This window comes from Nannobrachium achirus (assembly GCF_963921795.1).
Source record: "Nannobrachium achirus genome assembly, chromosome: 11".
NCBI lineage: Eukaryota > Metazoa > Chordata > Actinopteri > Myctophiformes > Myctophidae > Nannobrachium > Nannobrachium achirus.
In genome coordinates this window covers 40,744,198-40,765,880 of record NC_137820.1, presented here as the reverse complement: position 1 = coordinate 40,765,880, position 21,683 = coordinate 40,744,198, and the positions used below count along the sequence as shown (strand labels likewise).

Sequence of the window (21,683 nt, the reverse complement as noted above, 5' to 3'; positions counted from 1 at the left end):
ACAGGAAGTGATGTCACAACTCGCTGACATCACACTGACATCACAGAGGCTTCGGAAGGACGGTCACGAGGCTTCGGACACTCAAGCGACACGATTCTTCAGAGTATATGCGACCTTCGGTCGCAATCATGACACTTCCTGGTTTTACGTGATGACGTCACGACGCAAGCGAAGCCGCTGCACAACCGCATTGTTGTTGGTGGGTGAAAAGAGAAGCTAGGTCGGTGGGACTACCGCTGATCTCAGGCCATTCTAAAACACCCTTTATTACTTAGTCCCTGTTATCCGACACACACACATTTATGCCGACGGGATCCTCGACGTTGGATTATCGTCTAGACTCGATCGGCGTCGAGAAACGCAACGATTTCGTGCCCCGCTTTGGACGATCGTGAACTGTGAATGTGGATCTGTCTCGCTGCTCTGCAGGGCCAACGTCGGTCGCCATTGCTTCGCAAGCTTCTTTTTTTTTTACAAAGTCGATTTATAGAACACACAAAGGTAAGATCGCTTTGTTTCTTTGCTCTGCGGTGCTGGTGGACCCCCCGTCGCGGCTCGGGGCCGCGGGAGCGGGAGATCGCGACGCGGCTGTCAGAGAAAAACACTCGTTTTTGTCCAACGGGAGTCGCTGGATTCTTGTTTTGTTGATCGCCATATTTCCCTTCCTCCTCTCCTGTTAGCCAGTAGCCGGGGCTAGCAGCGGTTAAGCTAGCTTAGCTTTTAGTGTGTGCTGGACGGAGTGTCCTCTCGCGTGGACAGAGAGTGTGCCCTGTTGACTTTCAATGGCTCGGCCCTGGCCACGCGAGACTTCGACCCCCTTAACGTGCCTTTTAAGCCCCGGTGGTGGTGTTGCGTCCTCGGACGGCCGTGTCGCGCGTAGCAGATCTACAAGCTCGGAGCGCTAAGGTTCTATGACACGTTGTGAGCTTGTAGATCTGCTATTGTCGCCCCCCCCCCCACACATACACACTACACCATCCTACGGTAGAGTTCTAAATGAAGCATTAGCTTCCTGAGAGAGAGAGAGGCCTTTAATTCTGCTTTACTGACCCACTCTCTTCAAAAACACTGCGTTAGCGGCCGTTAGTCACATTATGTGTCATATTTATGTATCAGAATTGCCCAAGAAGATGTTTTTATTGATTTCGATAGGTTAATTGTCTTCTGTAAATCGATTTTAGTCATTGTTTCTGCTTTTGAAGACCCTCCTGGGGCTGCTGTTTTAGACGAGCCGGTTGTCTGTCGGTTTGTTAACGGTTTATTAACTGTTTGTTTTGGTTCCACCCCTTGTTATGTTGCTGTGCTGCATCTGCTGTCTGCAAGTTGTTGCCACCACCACATATACATGTATTGTCATTTAAACAATGGTATACCGGTATTTATCAGATGTTGCACCTGCCTTTTCTACACATGCATTAGCATATTAATAATTTGTATGTATTTTAGTTTGTTATTAAAGCATCTTACTGTTCAAGCTGAAGGCAGTTCTAAATTACATTTCTGTCTTAAATACTAGACAAGTATTGTCTGCTTTTTGCTTTGGTCTAGAGAGGAAACCTAACCCAATTAATCAGATATAGCAGCACATTGGTTTAAACTCATTAGTGTTGCTTGGCACGGGCAGCAGTCAAGGCTGGTCTTGCAGAAAGCTGGTCCATATACAGACTCAAGTCACAGTTACGGTTTAACTTGGGCCAAGACAAAAATAGCATTCAATGGCACTCATTTTACTTGTGGTTGTTGCTCAAAGACATGATCAGCAAAGAAATAATAATTTCCCCCCTCACATTTCCAGGGTGCCACTATAGGCCTTCAGGATGAAGAAAAAAGGTCGACATAACAACAACCACGTCGCCATGCCAAAGCGCCAGCGGGACTCGTCGCCCATCAAGCCTTCGCCCAACCGGGAGACGCTGACCTACGCCCAGGCCCAGCGCATCGTGGAGCTGGAGGTGGACGGCCGCGTGCACCGGCTCAGCATCTACGACAAGCTGGACGTCATCAAGGACGACGACCCCACCGCCCAGGAGATTCTGGAGTGCAACAGCAACAAGGAGAACAACGAGAAGCCCCAGCAGGTCCTGGTGCGCTCCGTGCGCCTCAAGAACAGCCAGCAGAAGAGGAACGCGGCGCTGACGGCCGCACTCGGCGGTACCGGTACGGGCACCGGCGGCACCGCCCAGCAACAAGGAAGCGGTAAGGCCCTGTCACAATTATTCTAATAGTCTAATAGCAATTATTTGAGGTAATCGCAATAATCTTTTGCATAATCGCAGTCATTGTATCCATGTTGAATTCTTTTTAATAGTTTACAAAAATAGTGTAAATTGCAGATCTTCAAGATTCTACATGTAGTTGTGCTATTTATTTTAAAACAAATTTCTTAAGTATACATACAATTAAGTTATCTGTCATATCTGCTCTGTAGAATGTTTTATTACGAAGCCTGAAAAGGCAGAAACACAATTTGTATTCAAATGTTCCACTGTTCAATAGCAAAAACACAACTAATCGCCAACCTGAATGGTGTGATCACGACAGCCCCAGGAAGCGGCGTGGGGGGAAAAAAGCTGCTGGAGCCCAAGTTCCGCACGGTGGAGCACAACCTGCCGGCGGTGCCGCGGAGGCCGTCGGCGTACTACAAGTACAGGGAGCAGACGGAGGAGGAGCTGGACGAGGAGGTAGAGTACGACATGGACGAGGAGGACTACGCCTGGCTGGAGCTCATCAACGAGAAGCGGAAGAGCGAGGGCGTCAGCCAGGTGTCCTACAACCTGTTCGAGTTCCTCATGGACCGCTTCGAGAAGGAGTCGCACGCCGCCACGCAGGGCCAGAGCGACCTGCAGCTGGTCGTGGACGAGGACGCCGTCTGCTGCGTCTGCATGGATGGCGACGGCGCCGACAGCAACGTCATCCTCTTCTGCGACTCGTGCAACATCGCCGTGCACCAGGAGTGCTACGGTGTGCCCTACATCCCTGAGGGCCAGTGGCTGTGCCGCCACTGCCTGCAGTGCCCGTCGCGGCCCGCCGACTGCGTCTTCTGCCCGAACCGGGGCGGCGCCCTGAAGAAGACGGATGACGACCGCTGGGGGCATGTGGCGTGCGCCCTGTGGGTACCCGAGGTGGGCTTCTCCGACACGGTCTTCATCGAGCCCATTGACGGCGTGCGCAACATCCCGCCCGCCCGCTGGAAACTCACGTGTTGCCTCTGCAAGGAGAAAGGGGCGGGCGCCTGCATCCAGTGCCACAAACAGAACTGCTACGCGGCCTTCCACGTCAGCTGCGCCCAAAAGGCTGGACTCTATATGAAGATGGAGCCGGTGAAAGAGGAGTTATCGACAGAGTCGGGCTCCCCCCCCACTTTCACAGTAAAAAAGACTGCGTACTGCTGCGCCCACACACCCGAAGGCTGCGACAGGAGACCCCTCACCGTCTACGAGGACGCCCACTCGGACGCCAACTCAGACGCCAACTCCGACGCCAACTCCGACGCCCACTCGAAACCGACTCCCCGCCTCACGCGAGGGGGGAAGAGAGGCAGTGATAGGTCAAAAGCATGGCAGAAGAAGCGGTGTAAACGAGAAGAGCCGGAACCGGAACCCGAGGCTCCTGCCAGCAACTCTGGACCCAGCATAACGGCCTCAAGGTAGGGCTAGGGACTGTCACATCAAGCATTATGAATTCATGGATTCATTTTCTCTGTCGCCACGACTGATTTCAGCCATTTGGATTCCATAGAAGCCAGCAGCATGTCTTCTATAGAAGCGTGTTGTGCAGCGAAAATAGCCTAGCCGAAAAAGCCTAAACAATCGCAATAGTTAGTTATATTTTATATAAAAGTATCTGTGTTTTATTCACCTGGTTGTTAGAACAGCAGGAATAATATTCTTAAAACATTATATATGTACATATTGTGTTAAATGTTTAGGAAGCATCTATATGGCGATTGGCAATTATGTCGTGAGATATTATTTAGCTTTAATCCATGTAAATTAAGTCTCTACTTATCGCCTCCAGTCTGAACATTGTTGTTATCAGTATCTCTCTCTGCCTCTCTCTCTGTTTTTATCCTCTCTCTTTCTATATTTGCCCTATCACTTTTTCCTCTCATACATTCTCTCCCACCTTCACTTCACACCTTCTGACCGGTTTCTTCTTGCCCCCTCGGTTGCTCTGCCTCTCTCCCTGCCCAGTTTGGATACGATCCTCAATCAGGTGTCTGTCCAGAGGAAGAGGCCGTTCGTTGAGCGCGTCCTGAGCTACTGGGTGCTCAAGAGGCAGTCGAGAAACAACGTGCCACTAATCAGACGACTCCAGGCCAGCAACCCCCAGCCTCAGAAAACAGAGCAGCAGCCGGTTAGTCCTGTCAGGAAACCTAACACTTCCACATTGCACACACACAACTATGCTTTGCTCATCACCACAGTTTTTTTTTTTTTACAAATGCACAGCAAAGTAAACTGTGTTGGAACATTTTGTGAACAGAGCCCCCTTTCCACTGCAGCTTTATCACAACACTACACGACACCACACCGCACCACATAAAAATATCTTCATTTTCCATTACACAAAAAATTTTGGTAAGAAAAAAATTGACCCTTTTAACTGTGATTATAATACAATATAAATTTGTATTAGAACTATCCTAATTATAATACACTATAATGGATTATAACTGTGATTATGATACACTATAAATTATTATAATGTATTACTATGATAATTATAAAACACTATCATACTATAATATAATAGTGATTATAACACACTAGAATCTATTATCATGTATTACAACTATATCCTGGTGGTCTAAATGAAAAGTCAGTGATTGATCAGTCATTATGAAGTGTTTGGCCCTGTTTGGCCTAGCTCAGACCTACTCTAGATTGGATATGTTTTAGTACCACATTTAGTACCACTTTCACACCACTCTACCCAGGTCCTTGTAGTGGAAAACCTGGGTGTGGGTCGTGTGCTGTTGGGCCATGTCAGTGGAAAAGGGTCTTTTGTCTTTTGTGGGCTCTGCATTAGGTTTTGAAATGTATTTCTTTTCCACGTTATTTCTTTTTTAAGGCTCCACAGCAGGAATGCCAGCAGGAATGCCGGGCGGAGAGTAATCAAGAAGCACTGAAGGAGCAACTGAAAGAGTGGCACCGTCTCCGCCACGACCTGGAGCGAGCCCGCCTGCTGCTAGAGCTCATCAGGAAGAGGGAGAAGCTAAAAAGAGAAGAGGTGCAGTCCCACCGCCATCATCATCCCCATCCCGGCCTTGATATTCAGGGTTCCCACGGTCACGAAATTCCTGGAAATATTTTGAAATTAGAAAAATATTTTTCCAGTACTGGAAAAGTTTTGGGATTGATCAAGGGTCCTGGAAGGTCCTGGAAAAATAGCTATGCATTGTCTTAGGTTATTGATTTTGTTAATACCTCTGAAATGACATTCGCAGTCATCGTTGGCCAAATTGTCTCATATTAGAGGCAGAAATTGTGAAAATAGCAGATATACATGCTCACAACGCCTCGTGTTGTGAGCATGTAGATCGGCTATTTTCACAATAAAACCCTGTTATACAAAATTCCTCTACTCTTAGTGCTCGTCAGGGTGCCGGGGTCCCCAGTTGAAATATGATTATTTGCGCATAGGAGTAAGCGACTCGTTATTGAGCTGAATTATTGTTATATAGTCCTGGAAATCGGGTTAAATATTCTGGAAAATTCTTGGAAAATAATATTTGGAAATTAATTGGTAAAGATGTGTGGGAACCCTGCGAGCCAGACTGTCTGCTTCCATCATAGAGTCTGGAGCAAAGGAAAAATAATGTGCATTCCGCGCCTCCTCCCCGCTTCCGTTGCGTCTTCAGTCGTGCAAATTTGTCCTGATATATAAATACAAATTTGCAACGCATATACAGCTGGCTGCCTATCAGAAATGGAAATTCTAAAATAAAACTCTAAGACATTTTAAAGAACAACTTTGTTTTTGTTTTACAACAAGGGGTCATATTTTAGATTGTAATTAGAGAAAAGAAAAGATGAGTTAAGATTTTGATTTCAGTGAGAGTGTACAAGTGGCTATGTCTTTTTAGACACAATAAGCCAGCGATTTCTTTATTACTATTTACAGTAACACTACTAGCCCCCATAAGTCACATCTTCCCATGAAAGATTGCAGGGCATCTTGCGAATGGACTTATTATATATTTAGCCACTTGTACGCACCCACTGAAATCAAAATCATTAAAATCGATAAAACCATAGAAAGCAGTAAATGAAAACATTTTGACACTATCTTTTCTTTTCTCTAACTACAATCTAAAATATGAACCCTTAAAAAAACTAAGTTGTCCTTTAAAATGTATTTTCGTGAACGGACATGACAAACCGATGACAGCTTCCGTTCCATGTAGTTCCAGACTATATATAGCTTTCAGGAGGTGTAGATCCAGACCAAATAACATGCAGTGATTGTGGAATAGTGGAATGTGCAGCCATCCGTGTCTGCCCCCTAGTGAGTTGACTTAAACCACTTAAACCCATATAGCTTGTCATATGGCACATAGCAAAAATACCTGATCTACAAGCTTAGTGCGTCATGAGCCAATCCAACAAGCTTGTCTTTGTTTTTCTGTTTGAAACCTTTTGAATCTTTTTGCCTATAATACAAATAGGAATGAAAGTGATCAAATGTAGCTCTAGAAGATTCTGGTAATTTTGCAATTAATTCCAAGCAGAGGGAGCAGCATACAACCTTTTCAAGTTGTCAGTCAATGATTACTTTATTGAGTTTCAAATATTTCCCCCTCTGGTGGTGGTTGGAACATTCTGGTTCAATGCACAGAAAATCACACGTGATACCTGGAAAGTAACCCCAATATGAAAGCATTTACTGATTTGACTTGAATCTGTCAGATGAGTTTGGCATTTAACCACGTAAATCCGATATACTTTGTTGACCGCAGTTTCCCAGGGGCCTGTACTTGGCCCCCTCCTTTTTTCACATCAGGCCAAATCTCTTTGCTGAAAATAGCTACAAGCTCACTACACGTCGGGACGTGAGCTTGTAGATTGTCTATTTCGACCGAATGATTGCCTATTTTCGTTGAACGATGCCTATTTTGGCGTGCCCATAATAAGGGAATGGTAGAATTCAAATGGTTCCCGTTAACTGAAATAACAACCAATCTTTTCTGTTTGTCTTTCTTTGCTTGCAGATGAAGCTCCAGCAGTCAGTATTAGAGGTCCAGCTCACTCCATTCAACATTCTGCTCAGGGCGGTTCTAAACCAACTGCAAGAGAAGGACACCTACAGAATCTTTGCTCAGCCTGTCAGCATCAAAGAGGTTAGTGGTGGTGGTTAACAGCTAACACAACGCCTGCCGCCATAGCCTGTCATTTTATTATGAAGAGCCCCGGAAGCCGCGTGCATGTGCACGTGTGTGTGTAATCTGACGAATACAGGAAGGAGATCATTTTGTTTACAAACGGTCGCAAAACTAAAATCCTAACCGGGGCTGACCATCACGATTGCCGTGAAAAAGAGCGTCTCATTCAGAGATACAGATGTTTTTATGTTACAGCATAGAATAGGAGTCAATGGAGCACAGGCGCTCCGTTTGCTTCTGGGGTGCGTTGCGTCATGATGTATGCACCAGTGTCTTTCACAAGCACCCGCAGCAAGCGTCTGTTTACCTGGTTACCATGGCAACGCTAACACGTATCCAGCTGAGTTAGGCGTGGCGGAATTGTTGAGATATTACTTAATAGGAATGCACTGATATCTGTATCGGGCAGAATGTGTGACAAATAATCGTGACATTCACTGTAGAAGATATTTATCTGTTGTTGGGAAGTATCAATGCGTTTCGACGCATTGTGAGCTTGTAGATCTGCTATTTTCACATGATTTTTCTACATTTTATTTATTGGGAAAACTTGTGAAATGGGACATTGTGCATAATGAGTACTTTCTACTATTTGTAGTACTTAAGTAGGCCTACATTTTGATACCAATACTTTTGTAGCCTACTTTTACTCAAGCATTAAAATTCCAAATTTCTACTCGTGGCAGAGTATTTCCACATTACAGTATTGATACTTTTAATTAAGTAAAGAATTTGAGTACTTTTTCCACCACTGTTCATTAGAAAGGAATGGCTCCCTACTGCGAACCGGATCCCATCGCTCATTTCAAAGAGCCGTTCAAAAGACTCGATTTGTTCTCGAACGTCCCACCTCTATTCTACAAATGTCCAACATCGGCGTCTCTCCGTTGTCCCTCCTCTCAGGTCCCTGACTACCTGGAGCACGTGAAGCAGCCCATGGACTTCTCCACCATGAGGACGCGCATCGACGAGCACGGCTACAGCAACCTGGAGGAGTTCGAGGCCGACTTCGACCTCATCATCTTCAACTGCATGAAGTACAACGCCAAGGACACCTTCTTCCACCGCGCCGGCCTGCGCATGCAGGACCACGGCGGGGCCATCATCCGGAAGGCGCGGCGCGAGGCCCAGCGCATCGGCTTCGACTTCCCCAGCGGCCTCCACCTCCCCGAGCTCCCCAAGCCCCAAGCCCCCCCGCCCTTCTCCTGGGAAGATGGTAAGCTATTTAGGGATGGGACGATAAGCGATTATTATCGTTGATCGTGATAAAAAAAAAAAACACTCAGGATAATCGTGGAGATTTGATTTATCGTGAAATCGCCCTCCGTTCATGCACTGGGATCAATTCAGCTTTTATTTGCCGAGCTGCGTATCCGGTACCATTTAAACCCTCTATTGGTAAAACATACTTATAATATACTTATATTACTTGATACAGTCTATTTTCCACTCTCTACCAAATCTCTTTGCCAAAAATGTGCCGATCTACAAGCTCACAACGCGATGCGTAGTGAGCTTGTAGATCGGCTATTTTTGGACAAATGTTCTGCCCCAGGATAATGGATGTTGGGGATATTTTGATTATCTTGATGATATTATAAATCGCGATTTCTTTGGTCAAAATAATTGTGATATGAAATTTTCATATTGTCCCATCCCTATAAGCTATGAGGTTAAAGATCTGTAAACGTGCAAATGGATGGCAAAAAAACGAAAAACAATACTCCTTTTATGGATATTAAAGGAGCTATAGTCAACTTTTTCATTGTAGGTGTACATCCTAGTCTACAGACTAGGATGTAAACAAAGTACGGGCCCTGTAAATGTAAACAAAGGGCCAAAATGATTATTTTATCATTATTTTACACTTTTTGTGGTCATTTTTTAATTGAAACACATATATGAAGCTTATTTTTTTATAAAATATTTTCGAAACATTATTTTTATTTTAGCATCCGTTTTTCAAGAAAAAGTTGACTATAGCTCCTTTAACGATTGCAAAAATGTCCATCCCAGTTCATAGAATAAAGCATCCGGCCTCCACGGTTAAAAAAACAAACAAACATGTCACTCACAGAATTTAACCACTTTAACCATCATTTTATGCTTTCACTTTTAAAAATAGCAGATATACAAGCTTGCTGCAGGGAACCGAGTGCTGCGCTGCGATCTTAAAGTTTGAGTTATTGCATGGGTCCCTAACGCCGTCTTTCCCATGGCAGTGGACAAGCTGCTGAACCCGGCCAACCGGCAGCACATGTCCCTGGAGGAGCAGCTGCGAGAGCTGCTGGAGAAGCTGGACCTTAGCACGGCCATGAAGCACAGCCCCTCGCGCAGCAAGCGCCTCAAGCTGCTCAAGAAGATCATCATGGAGGTGCGCAGCGAGATCAGCCTGAGGATGAGGAGGCAGCGCCACCTGCTGGCGGCCGCCGAAACCCAGCCCCCGAAACCGGAACCGGAGGCCAGCCTTTTGCTGGCAGAACCAGAGGAGAAACCACTGCCCCGAAAGAACGCCACTGATCACTGCTCACCTGAGGAAGGTAAGTAAATGGCCAATAACCAGTGGTTACTTTAAGTACTGTACTTAAAGGAGTAGTTCACCCCCAAAATGACTTTTTTCTCTATTGATTACTCGCGCCATAGAGCCTTGAGTTCAATAATATTGTTTTTGTATTTGTCGCATACCTAACTGTGATGTAGTTGGCTAGGATTAATCCATTTAGGCCTAGATTTATTGAATGCTTTAACTATTGAAAAATAGCAGATATACAAGCTTGCAGCGTGGCACCCAGTGCTGCGCTGCGTGCTTGTTGATCTGCATTTTTTTTTTTTATCGTGAACATTTGACAAATCGCATAATTACTTGTCCATACGTGTTTTTTTCAGTCGTGGGATATTACTTAGCTTTAATCCACGAGTTAAGTCTAAAACAGAATAATTATGACAAACTTTGGAAAACATTTTTGCTATGTTGTTATGCAAGGGTCATAAAACCTTTTTTGCTTTCAATTCTTATCAGCTGCAGAGGTTAGTGAATGGCTCACAGACATTTTGTTACCAGGCCGACATGGTGTAATGGCACCAGGAAACAAAGTGGCCCAGTTAATCAATAAACATAATGGGAGTATGAATGGCTGTTGCCTTGTGGGGTTTGTTAGTTTGCTGCCGTCTTTGCTTACCCTCCTTCCTCCTCTGTGTCTCTTAATTTTCCCAGAAGAAAAAGTATCGCCTCCTCCGCCTAAGCTAGAGCCATTGAACTTGCCACCGCACGTGGAAGAACCGGCCGGCAGCTCGGAAACGCCACCGCGCGCGGAAGAACCAGTCGGCAACTGGGAACCACCGCCACCCGCACTCAAGCCCGTTCGGTCCCGGGCGGAAAGGAATCACAAGACTGACGTCGGCGGCGACAGCGAGCCCAAGACTGCTACTACTACCTCAGCTCCCCGGGAAAGCACTCCCAACGGGCATATTCCTCCACACTCGCTGCTCTCCTCCGCCGACACCGGCCTCGGCGTCGTGGCCACCTCCGTGCTCGCTGAAGCCCCTGGCGCCCCGTCCCCCTCCCCGTCCCCCTCCCGCAACCGACGGACCAACATCCTCTTCCGCAAGTCCAAGAGCGTCAGCCCGCAGAAGCCCCGCAAGGTGGCGGAGACGACGACGTCGCTGCCGGGCTCCCCGACGTCGCCCCTGGGCGCCAAGACCTTCCTCTCTGTGGTGATTCCCAGACTGGAGACCCTCCTCCTGCCCAGGAAGAGAACCCGGAGCACCAGCGGAGACCACGAGGAGGAGGACGAGGAGGAGACCCCCATCAAACGCCTTGACACAGGTATGTCGCCCAGAGGTCAACTGGATAGATTTGACGATACTAATCACCACCTACCAAGGCCCTTAACCCCATTTAGGCCTATAATTTTTGAATGCTTTAACTATTGAAAAACGTTTTAGGTTTTAGTTTTTTTTTATTACATTTTGTGTTTATTTTTTCGTTCTGTGATTTCTCCAGGAATAGCAAACGGTTTTGTGGTTAAGGACAGCCGGCCGACCTCCAGCAGGCCGCTAGAACCGCGGCGACGCTGCGCTTCCGAGTCCAGCCTCTCCTCTAGCGGGAGCGTGCAGAGTAGCACAAGGTATGTGTCGCCATTGTTGCATAATCGCCTTATAGCCATTATTTGAGATTATTACTTTACGGTCATAATCATTTCCACGCTGAAAATTTTACAACAAAAAAAAGGAGCGAAAATAGCTGATCTAGAAGCTTGTCGCGATGTGATGCTCTATAAAGCTTGTAGATCGGCTATTCCTGCTACTGGTATATTTATTTATTGTGACCGTCAGGTCGCAGTTACTATCAAAACCTCCACCGGCTGTCAGTCTGTCTGTCTGTCAGTCTGTCACACGTTACACTTTTGCCCTACTCATATCTCCGCCACCGTTGCCCCGATCCATGCCAAACTTTGCACATACACTCCTTGGTTGCCAAACCACAACCTCCTCCTCCTTATAGTATAGTAAGTGAATGAGACCCAAAGTTACCCTAGCTGTCAAAGATTCTCCTAGGGATTTTGAATTTCTAACTTTGTTAGATATATTACTAGACACCTTTACGAACACATTGGTGAAGAAATCGTTTTGGTAAGGAATTTATTCCCAGCTTTGACAGGTATTCTGATAATATTCTCTGACTCTTAGGACTTGTCCATTTTTGTTGTGCTTTAATCCATGAATACTACATGTTGGGTTTGTGGTGAGAGAGCTGGCTTATGACGGCTGAGTGTCCCATTCGTTCCCCCTCCATATCCCTCCAGCACTGTTGTCATGCCTAAAAGTGGCAAGGGGAGGCCGGCTGTGACGCGCCGTAGCACTGTGGACGATAAGAGCACTCTGGTCACTTGTTCTGAGAACGGGGAGGTCACCAAAGCAGCTAAGATCGCATCAGGTGAGCCATTATTAATGTTGGTTGACTTTTTTTTTATGAATCCAGACTCGAACATGTCCAAACTCAAGAGGCAAAGTTATTCAGTGCGGAATCTTTCCTGTTAACTCCATTAACAATGCTTACTCGGCATGCTTGATACCCAAATGGCCCCACTTTCTCATAAATGTTTTGTTTTGGTGAGGCTAACCCATTCAGAACGGGTACACATTATTGTGTATCATTATTTTATGCTTTAACCAGTGAAAAAATAGCAGATATACAAGCTCACAGCGCGGCACCGAGTGCCGCGCTACGAGCTTGTAGATCTGCTATTTTTGAGAAATCTTGAAAACTAGAATTTTGACCCGATTCTATAAGTGTCTTTTGAATCCTTCTCAGTTGGTCTGTTCTTGAGAGACTACTGTCAGTGGTTCTCAATCCTTTTCATGTGAAGGACCCCCAAAATTATATATATTTGGCCACGGACCCCCATCTCAAAATATTTCGTTCCCAGGGACCACCCAGAAGCAGAATTTGAGTTACAAACGTTCGCTTTGAAAATACATATATTCAAAGATTTGCACACATTTTCATGACTTTTTCAAAAATAGCAGATCTACAAGCTCGCAGCGCGGCACTCTGTGAGCTTGTATATCTGCTATTTTTCACTGGTTAAAGCATTCAATGATTCTTGAATATAAAGGAGGCGATCTACAAATGCTGCCTACATACAAGCATGGACTTGGTTGTTCTGTCTTTCATCTCCTGCTCTGTCAACTACAGCATGTAAAACCTGCCATGTTAACCACTCCCCATGGGCTCTATGCTTGGTCATTATTCCTATAGTGGAATACAGGTCAATGGCTTTCATTTGCAGCATGTAGGGCTATCACGATATGACATTTAACAGGACGATTAATTATCACTCAAATAATTGGCGATTAACGATTTAATTGTGTTTTTGTCGTTGATAATTACATTTCTGTTTGGCTTTTAGGCTTTGAAATTGCACATGGCAGATATGACACATAACCTAAATACACAAATAAATTACTGACATATTTGACAACTTACTACTTAAATTCTTTTTTCAACATTCACGATTATGACGATTATGACAAAATAATTGCGATAATGTCAAATAATCACGATTAGACGATTATGTAATAATTGTGAGCCCTAGCAGCATGTTACCTTTTTCTGAATAAAAGAATGTGTCGGTTTAACATTGTAATATTCACTGTCTTTGTGGATGTAATCATGACACAGTAGTTTGAGAAATGTATTCTCGAGTGAATCATAGTTAACTTTTTCTCTGCCATTTTAAACATAGCTGTAGTAAGCAGCTGCCAAATTGTCCTTACCTTTTAACGTGGGCACGCGCACGCATCGTGCACAATCTGTGCGCGACTCATCTAGTAGACGTGTAGACTCGGTGACAAGCTTTCGAATACAAAAAACCCCATTGAAAAAGACATATCCGTTGCCACGCTGTATCTCTGCTTATCAGCCAGTGTTTACATGAAAAAGCATTGAAAAAAGCCAACTGTGCGCTATGGTAACACGTGGACACGTTCGCGCACAAAACGCACGATATGTGCGGGGATCATAATCCAGGCGTGTAGAGACTGGATCAAAGTTTCCAAACGCAAAAATCCGATTGAAAAACGAGCGTTCCATCGCCCAGTAGCTTCCACTTCTGTTACACAGTAAACCAATGGAGGCGGGACTATGGCCCAGGCTCAGACTGGATACGGAAAGCTGGATCCGGTCCAGACCGGAAATGACCGGATACAGTTAGGGGGGCGGGCCTAAAGAGCCAGAATCAGCGAAAATCTGCGCTAATACTTTTAATCCTTTCATAATGATTAAAGCTAATTAAACTTTGCGGGCTCTACGGGCATGGCAGCGCGGTACAGCGGGAAATCTACGGTCTCTACGGGGATCGCGAGGTATGAGTTAAGGGGAGACAATGCTCATTTTCGTGCAAATCAGTCTAAAAGCGCCACATTTTGCACAGATGTAGCCCAGGGCTTGCTCTAATGATTTAGCTAGCTAGGGCGCCTGAGCCGACGACCTTCGGGGTCGCCACAGCGGCCAAATCAAGTTCCCATCGACTTTCTATACAGGAGGAAAATACCCAGAAATAAAATCTGCTTTAAGTAGGATGTGAGGTGTCTAACTATGGGTTTGTCATGATTCTGAATCCATTGCAAGCATTTGTTTTGCACAAAAAACTTTCCTTGGGCTAGAAATGGCCTGCTGTGGCGACCCCGAAGGTCGTCGGCTCGGGCGCCCTAGCTAAATCATTAGAGCAAGCCCTGGGCTACATCTGTGCAAAATTTGGCGCTTTTAGATTGATTTGCACGAAATGAGCATTGTCTCCCCTTAAGGCCCCGCACTACCACATAAAAGGATTTCTTAAGGGTGATTTATATACCGGTGTTGTCTCTGCCGGGTGTCCAAAACTGTTACTTTTCGGGATTCAAATGACAAAATGGCAAAAGCAACAGATCTACAAGGTGAAAACGTGTTGCTTCACACTGCGTTTCGAGCTTGTAGATCCGTTACGTTTTATACTTTGTGTGACATGATCAAGTGGGACATTCATTTACAAAAAAAAACCCAAAAAAACCCACAAAGTTCAAATGTGGAGATAAGAGGTTTCTGCCCGACAGCAATGATATTTAACTGCGCTCCATTATCATGCATGTAAAATAGGCGATCTACAAGCTCAAAACGCATGGCTAAGCTTGGATATTTAATATTTGTCTGGTGCATGACACGGCTCACAACCAAGTTAGAAATCGCCCCTTGGTTTATGGGGATTCTGGGCCCTTCTTTGACACCCGTTTTGCCTCGGTTGCTTTGTCTTAACATGCTGTTCGGTCAAGCTCAAGACCTCATAACCCATCAGTTAGTCATCTTTCACCCAGCGTTATTAACAGCAGAGCTTATGTATTATGTTTCACTTCATAAAATACTTCTGGGGTCATTTGTTTTAACATCTACTCTGGGTTTTGTGTGCACTGCCAAACAGTTTTTATTTGCTTGATTTAATACATATTTGGAGTTCATTTTATCAGACATCTTACACACAAAAGCCTGAGTTAAAACAACCCCAAAAGTGAAATATCACAAGAACTGAAACGAACGGCATAATTATGTGTGACCATACTTTGTTTTAGGCCTATCTATATGTGTTGTGTGAGAGTTGATGTTGATGTTCTCCTTCCCCCATCCTGTATGCATGGCTTTGTCAGGGGTTGACACTATGGTCTCAGAGGCACTTGGCCGTCGGGCAAGTACTGTTCAAGTTGTACTAGCCCAAAGGTCATGCCCACTTGTCCCAAAAAGTACATCAAATTTATGTTCAATTAAATCGATAACTGCAGAGTGGCAGCAGTCTCTTTTGAAAATCTGAAAAACTGCTACTTGAATACCGTAATCAATAATGTTTCAATTAAGAGGTTGCTTCTCCATTCATGGGTTTCATTTGTAATCTTACACCGGCCATGTTGAGGACCAACACGGGTGTTCTGATTGCTGTAGAACAGGGGTCTTCAACAGAGGGTACAGGACCCCTAGGGGGTCCTCAGAGTTACTACAGGGGGTCCTCCAAATCTTTGTGTGATAGAAACCTTTTTTTCTCCTTTTTTATATTAGCCGCTTGAACCCTAGCATCCATATTTGGAAACAAATCTTTGCCAAAAATAGCAGATCTACAAGCTCACAACGCCTCGCAGCTTTGGTGTAGAGGGGAAAAAGAGCATACTAGAGTGAAAGGTCAGGTTTATTTAAGTATTGACGGTTCGAGTGGTTAAATATCTGAAAACACAAATTGACATAATTCCAAAATACAATGATGATTGTGCAAAAGATGAAACCATATGGAATCTATTAAACGTTTGTGGGGGTCCCTGCTTCATCTCTCAACTAAGGGGTCCTTAACATGGCCATGTAGGACTACAAATGAAACCTATGAATTAAAACGCCCTGAAAGCAAACTCCACTTGCCCGAACGTTCTATTTACTTGCTACGGGCATTCGGGGCAACCGTTAGTGTCAACTTCCGCTTTGTGGTTGTCTCGTCTCGTTTATACTCTGTATTTTGTTTTCAGTGGAAAATCCCCCCTTCCTCCATAACTTGCTTGTCATTATTCCTGCTTCCCTTAGAAGTTGGCAACGGAAATATATGGAAGCCCGCTAGCACCTCCTCAACAACAGTTGTTCTGGAACCTCTTAAACTAGTTTGGGCAAAGTGTAGTGGATATCCCTCCTACCCCGCCTTGGTGAGTGAGAAGCGCGCGCACGTGTCCTCAGTACCTGAGAGACACTGCCGGCCATCTCTCTTTTCTCTCTCATTCACACCATCCATGCATTTCCTCTCATCGTTAAGTGGTGTAGCTCGTGTTTTGTGCCAAACGACATCCATGCCAGGTTGCTAGCGTAGCAAAAAAAAGTCGGCTTGAGAGTGTGTGTGTGTGTGTGTGTGTGTGTATGGAGAGCTGTCCTGGGATGGCTTTAGTGGCTTTCCGCGGGTGGCTCGTTTTGGCTGCATGCGTGTGTTTGTGGCGTTTTTATGTAATGTACGATCGACTGTTAAGCTTCTCCCGTCTCCACTGGTGAGAGCTTTAGCGGCTACAGACAACCAGTAAAAACCTCCCCAGCTTGTTGATTCTCCTTGTCGGGCCTTGGGCCTAATGTGTGACTCAGTGCCCGTTCTTCTTGCTTCTCACAGATCATGGATCCCAACACGTCACAGAAGAGGGCGGCGCGTCGTCATCAACACAGCGGAGTCCCGCTCCCTCCGCCTCCTCCGGACGTTCTCAGGGCAGGAGAGCAGATGCAGTACAGGTCCGACGAGAAGCTCTTCCTCGTCCACTTCTTCGACAACAAGCGCAGCTGGTAAAGTTTTTTTCCTGAAAATATCAGTGAAATGCTCAGAAATCCCGGCTATTGAGCCGACAAGCCATTTCTGGTCAGCTGTGAAAGTGTTAATGTGCAAATGAATCATATTTCAACGGCTTCAGGTATACTCTTATTCTGAAGAGACCGGCCACCGGAAGTCTTATCGCTGCTGGCTTATTGCTGCTAGTGCAACATAGCCCTGGGATACGGGGGTCAGAGACTGCAACACAAACCAGTGTTGATTTCGTCGACTAAAACTATGACGAAAAATGTTTGTCGATTGCGTTTTTTTCACTGACGATTAAATAAAAACTAAGCTGTGACGATTAAAACTAAGACTAAATACAATGACAATTTCGTCAACAAATTAAAAACTAGACTAAAATGTTATAGGGACTAGTGGAGAATAGTCTGTGACGCGTTGTGAGCTTGTAGATCAGCTATTTTCAGCACGCAACACCTGAGAGCAACATCATTATGCCATCAAGGCCTGCCAAAATATATTTCAGTTGACTAAATCAACTATAGATTTAGTCGACTGAAATCAGAATAAAACTATAACTTTTCAGGTGACTAAATTATGATTAAAACTAAATTACATTTTATTCAAAAGACTATGACTAAAACGAAATAAAAACTTGCTGTCAAAAACAACAGCGACACAAACCCCGTGACCGCACACACTCTTCCAGATGAATGCCACGCTGTCTTAAACGTTTCGTCTCCATCTTGCGTCTCTCTGTGGCTGTGCAGGGCTCTACTGGGGACTGGGCTGCTGGTGAGGTTGCTACGTAGTAGCAGCACTTGCTGCCACCAGTGTTAATGTTGTTGACTGACTGGCGACGCAGCGCACCAAACACGGTGCAGTCTTTCACATTAATGCCACGCTGCATTAAATGTTTCCACAAACCAAACGTGGAACCTTGCTTAGCGCCAATTAACTTTCCACATGTATTACACAATTCCCATTTCATTGGGTTAACTGCTATAACGAAGCCACACTTTAGAGTGCTTTCCACGGCCCATATTCTGTAGCTGCTACAAGGACAAGCTGAACCATAACAGATAGGCTGTAACAAAAACAATAGCTATCAGGCCTAGTGGAGACATCGTGGCTCCTACAGGCTGTTTTTATTTTTGTGGCACCAGAAAACCACACCCACTGCTATGCCCCATAAGTGATGGTATAATCAGGGTTCCCACGGTCATGAAATTCCAGGAAATATTTTGAAATTATAAAAATATTTTTCCAGTACTGGAAAAGTTTGAGAATTGATCAAGGGTCCTGGAAGGTCCTGGAAAAATAGCTATGCATTGTCTTTGGTTAATGATTTTGTTAATACCTCTGAAATGACAAATTAAACATTGGCCAAATTGTCAAATATTAGAGGCAGAAATTGTGAAAATAGACGATCTACATGCTCACAACGCCTCGCAACGCGAGGCGTTGTGAGCATGTAGATCTGCTCACAACCCTCACAACACTATAATGGATTATAACTGGGATTTTAATACAATATAACATATTAATGTATTATTATAACTATAATACACTATAATAGATTATAATAGTGGTTATAACACAATATAATCTATTATCATGTATTACAACTACAGTATATCCTGGAGGTCTAAATGAAAAGTCAGTGAGCGATCAGTCATTATGAATTGTTTGGCCCTGTTTGGCCTAGCTCAGACCTACTCTGGATTAGATACTTTTTAGTACCATGTTTAGTACCACTTTCACACCACTCTACCCAGGTCCTTGTTGTGGAAAACCTGGCACAAGTGGGCAGTGTGGAGTGGTGTGGTGTTGGGCCACAGCAGTGGAAAACGGACTTTAATTACATGCTAATTATAAGTCGTCTCTTTGTTTTTTGTTTTTTTTCTTCCCCCCACCTTCAGGCAATGGCTTCCTAGATCCAAGATGGTTCCTTTTGGCCTCCACAAGACTATAGACAGAATCAAGTTGACAGAGGGCCGCTCCGCTGCTGTTCGCAAAGCCGTGCGGACGGCCTTCAACCGAGCCATGAGCCACCGGAGCCAGAACCAGAACCAGGCCCAGGGACGATAGCCTAGCCTAGCCTAGCAGTGGAACCCAAGATGCTGGACTGAATCTTCATTATCTTCATCATCATCATCTCCATCTTAAACCTCCTGAGGAAAACGCCTTCCGGTGTCGCAGTGTGGCGGAGAATAGCTGACCGAAACGTACAAAGCTCACAACTCACTAGTGTTGGGATCCTTTTAGGATTTTAATGATTCCGGTTCCTTAATTATTTGCCTCTTACTGGACCGATTCCTATACCGATAAATAAAAAAATTGATATAATTTTGGTCAATTCAATTGTGCGTACAGTGTTGCGTATCGTATCATATCATTGCTGTCGGGTTAGAAACCTCATGTCTCAAAACCTTTACTTACTTTTGTACATTTACGGCCTACTTGATCACACTACAGCGTCACACAAAAGTATCTAAAGTAGCAGTTCTACAAGCTACATGTAGATCTGCTACTTTTGCTGTTTTGGAATTTGCATCCTGAAAAGAGATTTGGACGATTATTATTGTTGTGGTTCTTGAGAGTGTAAAAATGGAACCAATTTGGTTCGTTGTGAGCTTGTAGGTCCGCTACTCTCTGCCCGAACTCGGCACGCGACAGAGAATATATTGGGCTTGAACACAGCTTGTTTACTTGATAAAACTACAGCAGTAAACCATTCAGAGTATTTCAGCCTTGCGCACACACACACACACACACACACACACACACACACACACAGTATGGGGCTTTCACAACCTCTACGCTCAAAAACCTACACACTCAAACTCGCTGTTGTCGTGGTGTTTACCGTTTTACCTGTGAGCCGAACAATAGGGCTGGGCAATAACCGACTTTGATGCTGCTCATTTTAGGTCATTCGAATAATCAAAGAAGCAGGGTTTTGTTTTAATTAATGTTTTAATTTCTCGTATATCAACTAATCAAAAGATTTCAATCGATTTTTCAGAAATCAACTAAATCGATTGGTCTGATTAACCACTTAATTATACTCTGTTGTACGAGGGCGGTGATAGTGAAAATGGCCGATCTACAAGCTTGCAACGCGTCAACATACGAGATGTTGAGAGCTTATAGATTGTCTGTTTTCACTCTTTTTAATATTCGTTCATTAACCGGAGTCGAGGCAAAACTTTTAAATAATCATGATATTCATTGTCTTTATCGTCCCAGCCCTGTGAAACCGGGTCCTTTCACTTCCTCTTTAGGGACAAACTCTGCTCATAAACTCCTTCTCTTTTCTTCATTCAACACCGTTTTTTTTCCCTCAAGAACATAAATAATGTAGCTTGCAACATGTCATCAAAGTTTGGTCTCTGAGCTATGCAAATGAACTCGAAAAACTAGGATTGCGGGTGCAAAACAAAAAAGAAGATAAATCTATACTTGGATGTGCGTGGACTTAACCCCCGACTTTGGGTGGAAAGGGGGTGTGGGGGGTACTGGTTTATAGAATGTACCGGAGTTTGACCTCTGAACCTCTCCTTAAAAATGTGCTGCAAGACTGCTGCGACCTCACTGCCACCACCATGACACTCATCATGCAGCCCAGTGAAATCCTCAGCGTTAGTTGATCCATTTTGTTAACTCTCCTCAGAGAACATCTTTTGAGCAGAGGCACGCTGTGTGGATCCCTTGTCCATAGATGCCGTAGATACTTTATCAATCTCTAGATATCCGTAGCTGTTTTATTGACAACCCACAACGTTCCAACCGATCCTCTCCAAAAGGTGTTCTCTGTGGACACGTCAGCTTAAAGCGCAAGGACACTTTGGCAGATGATTTTGTGTACTCCGCTGTTTCTCAAACTTTAACATTTCGAGGTCTCCCCCTAACTCTGTCAGTGTACAAACGGAACCATTTGGTTCCGTTTGTACACTGACAGAGTTACAGACTTGTATGGGTCAATTTAGACCACTGACAGAGTTACAGACTTGTATGGGTCAATTTAGACCCCCCTAAAGGAACCCACAGAGTCCCTGGAATCCACTTTGAGAAACACTGGTGTACCCAACCATGTCATGATGAAACTAAGCAACGAACCGTTCACCAGTCTCGCTAATGATTCAATTCTTATGAACGAATCACTCATGAACGACAAACCCCTGCCAAAGTGTCCCAATTGGTTTCCTTCTTTAACTTGAGTGTTCACAGATTAGTGTACACTCTGTGGATAATGCCGCAGTATATGGGTCATTTATACTCACGTATGTACACACTTCACCACAGTGTTACGGGTCCATTTGATTACAGTGGTGTACACTGGGTGAAACTATTAAAAATGACTCTTATTACTGTTGGTTTGCATTTGTAACTCTCTGAATTAACTTTAAACACTCTAGGATTTTTCGAGTGCAGTCATCAGCCATCCCCACTCCTCACCCCCTGTGTCACATCGTCTCTGTCGGGTG

General features: G+C 44.7%; 1 protein-coding gene across 1 annotated transcript; it reads left to right on the top strand.

Moving 5' to 3' along the window:
* The first annotated feature begins 234 nt into the window (after window positions 1–234).
* Window positions 235–21,098, top strand: LOC308294339 (bromodomain-containing protein 1-like). The gene is made up of 14 exons (XM_080737068.1): window positions 235–501; window positions 1,796–2,151; window positions 2,542–3,646; window positions 4,194–4,356; window positions 5,074–5,232; window positions 7,214–7,342; window positions 8,288–8,600; window positions 9,607–9,924; window positions 10,599–11,210; window positions 11,388–11,511; window positions 12,190–12,320; window positions 16,476–16,591; window positions 17,041–17,207; window positions 19,116–21,098. Exons 2-14 carry the CDS (start codon window positions 1,818–1,820, stop codon window positions 19,282–19,284), a joined length of 3,840 nt encoding a protein of 1,279 aa, XP_080593194.1. The 5' UTR covers window positions 235–501; window positions 1,796–1,817; the 3' UTR covers window positions 19,285–21,098.
* Window positions 21,099–21,683: the final 585 nt, after the last annotated feature.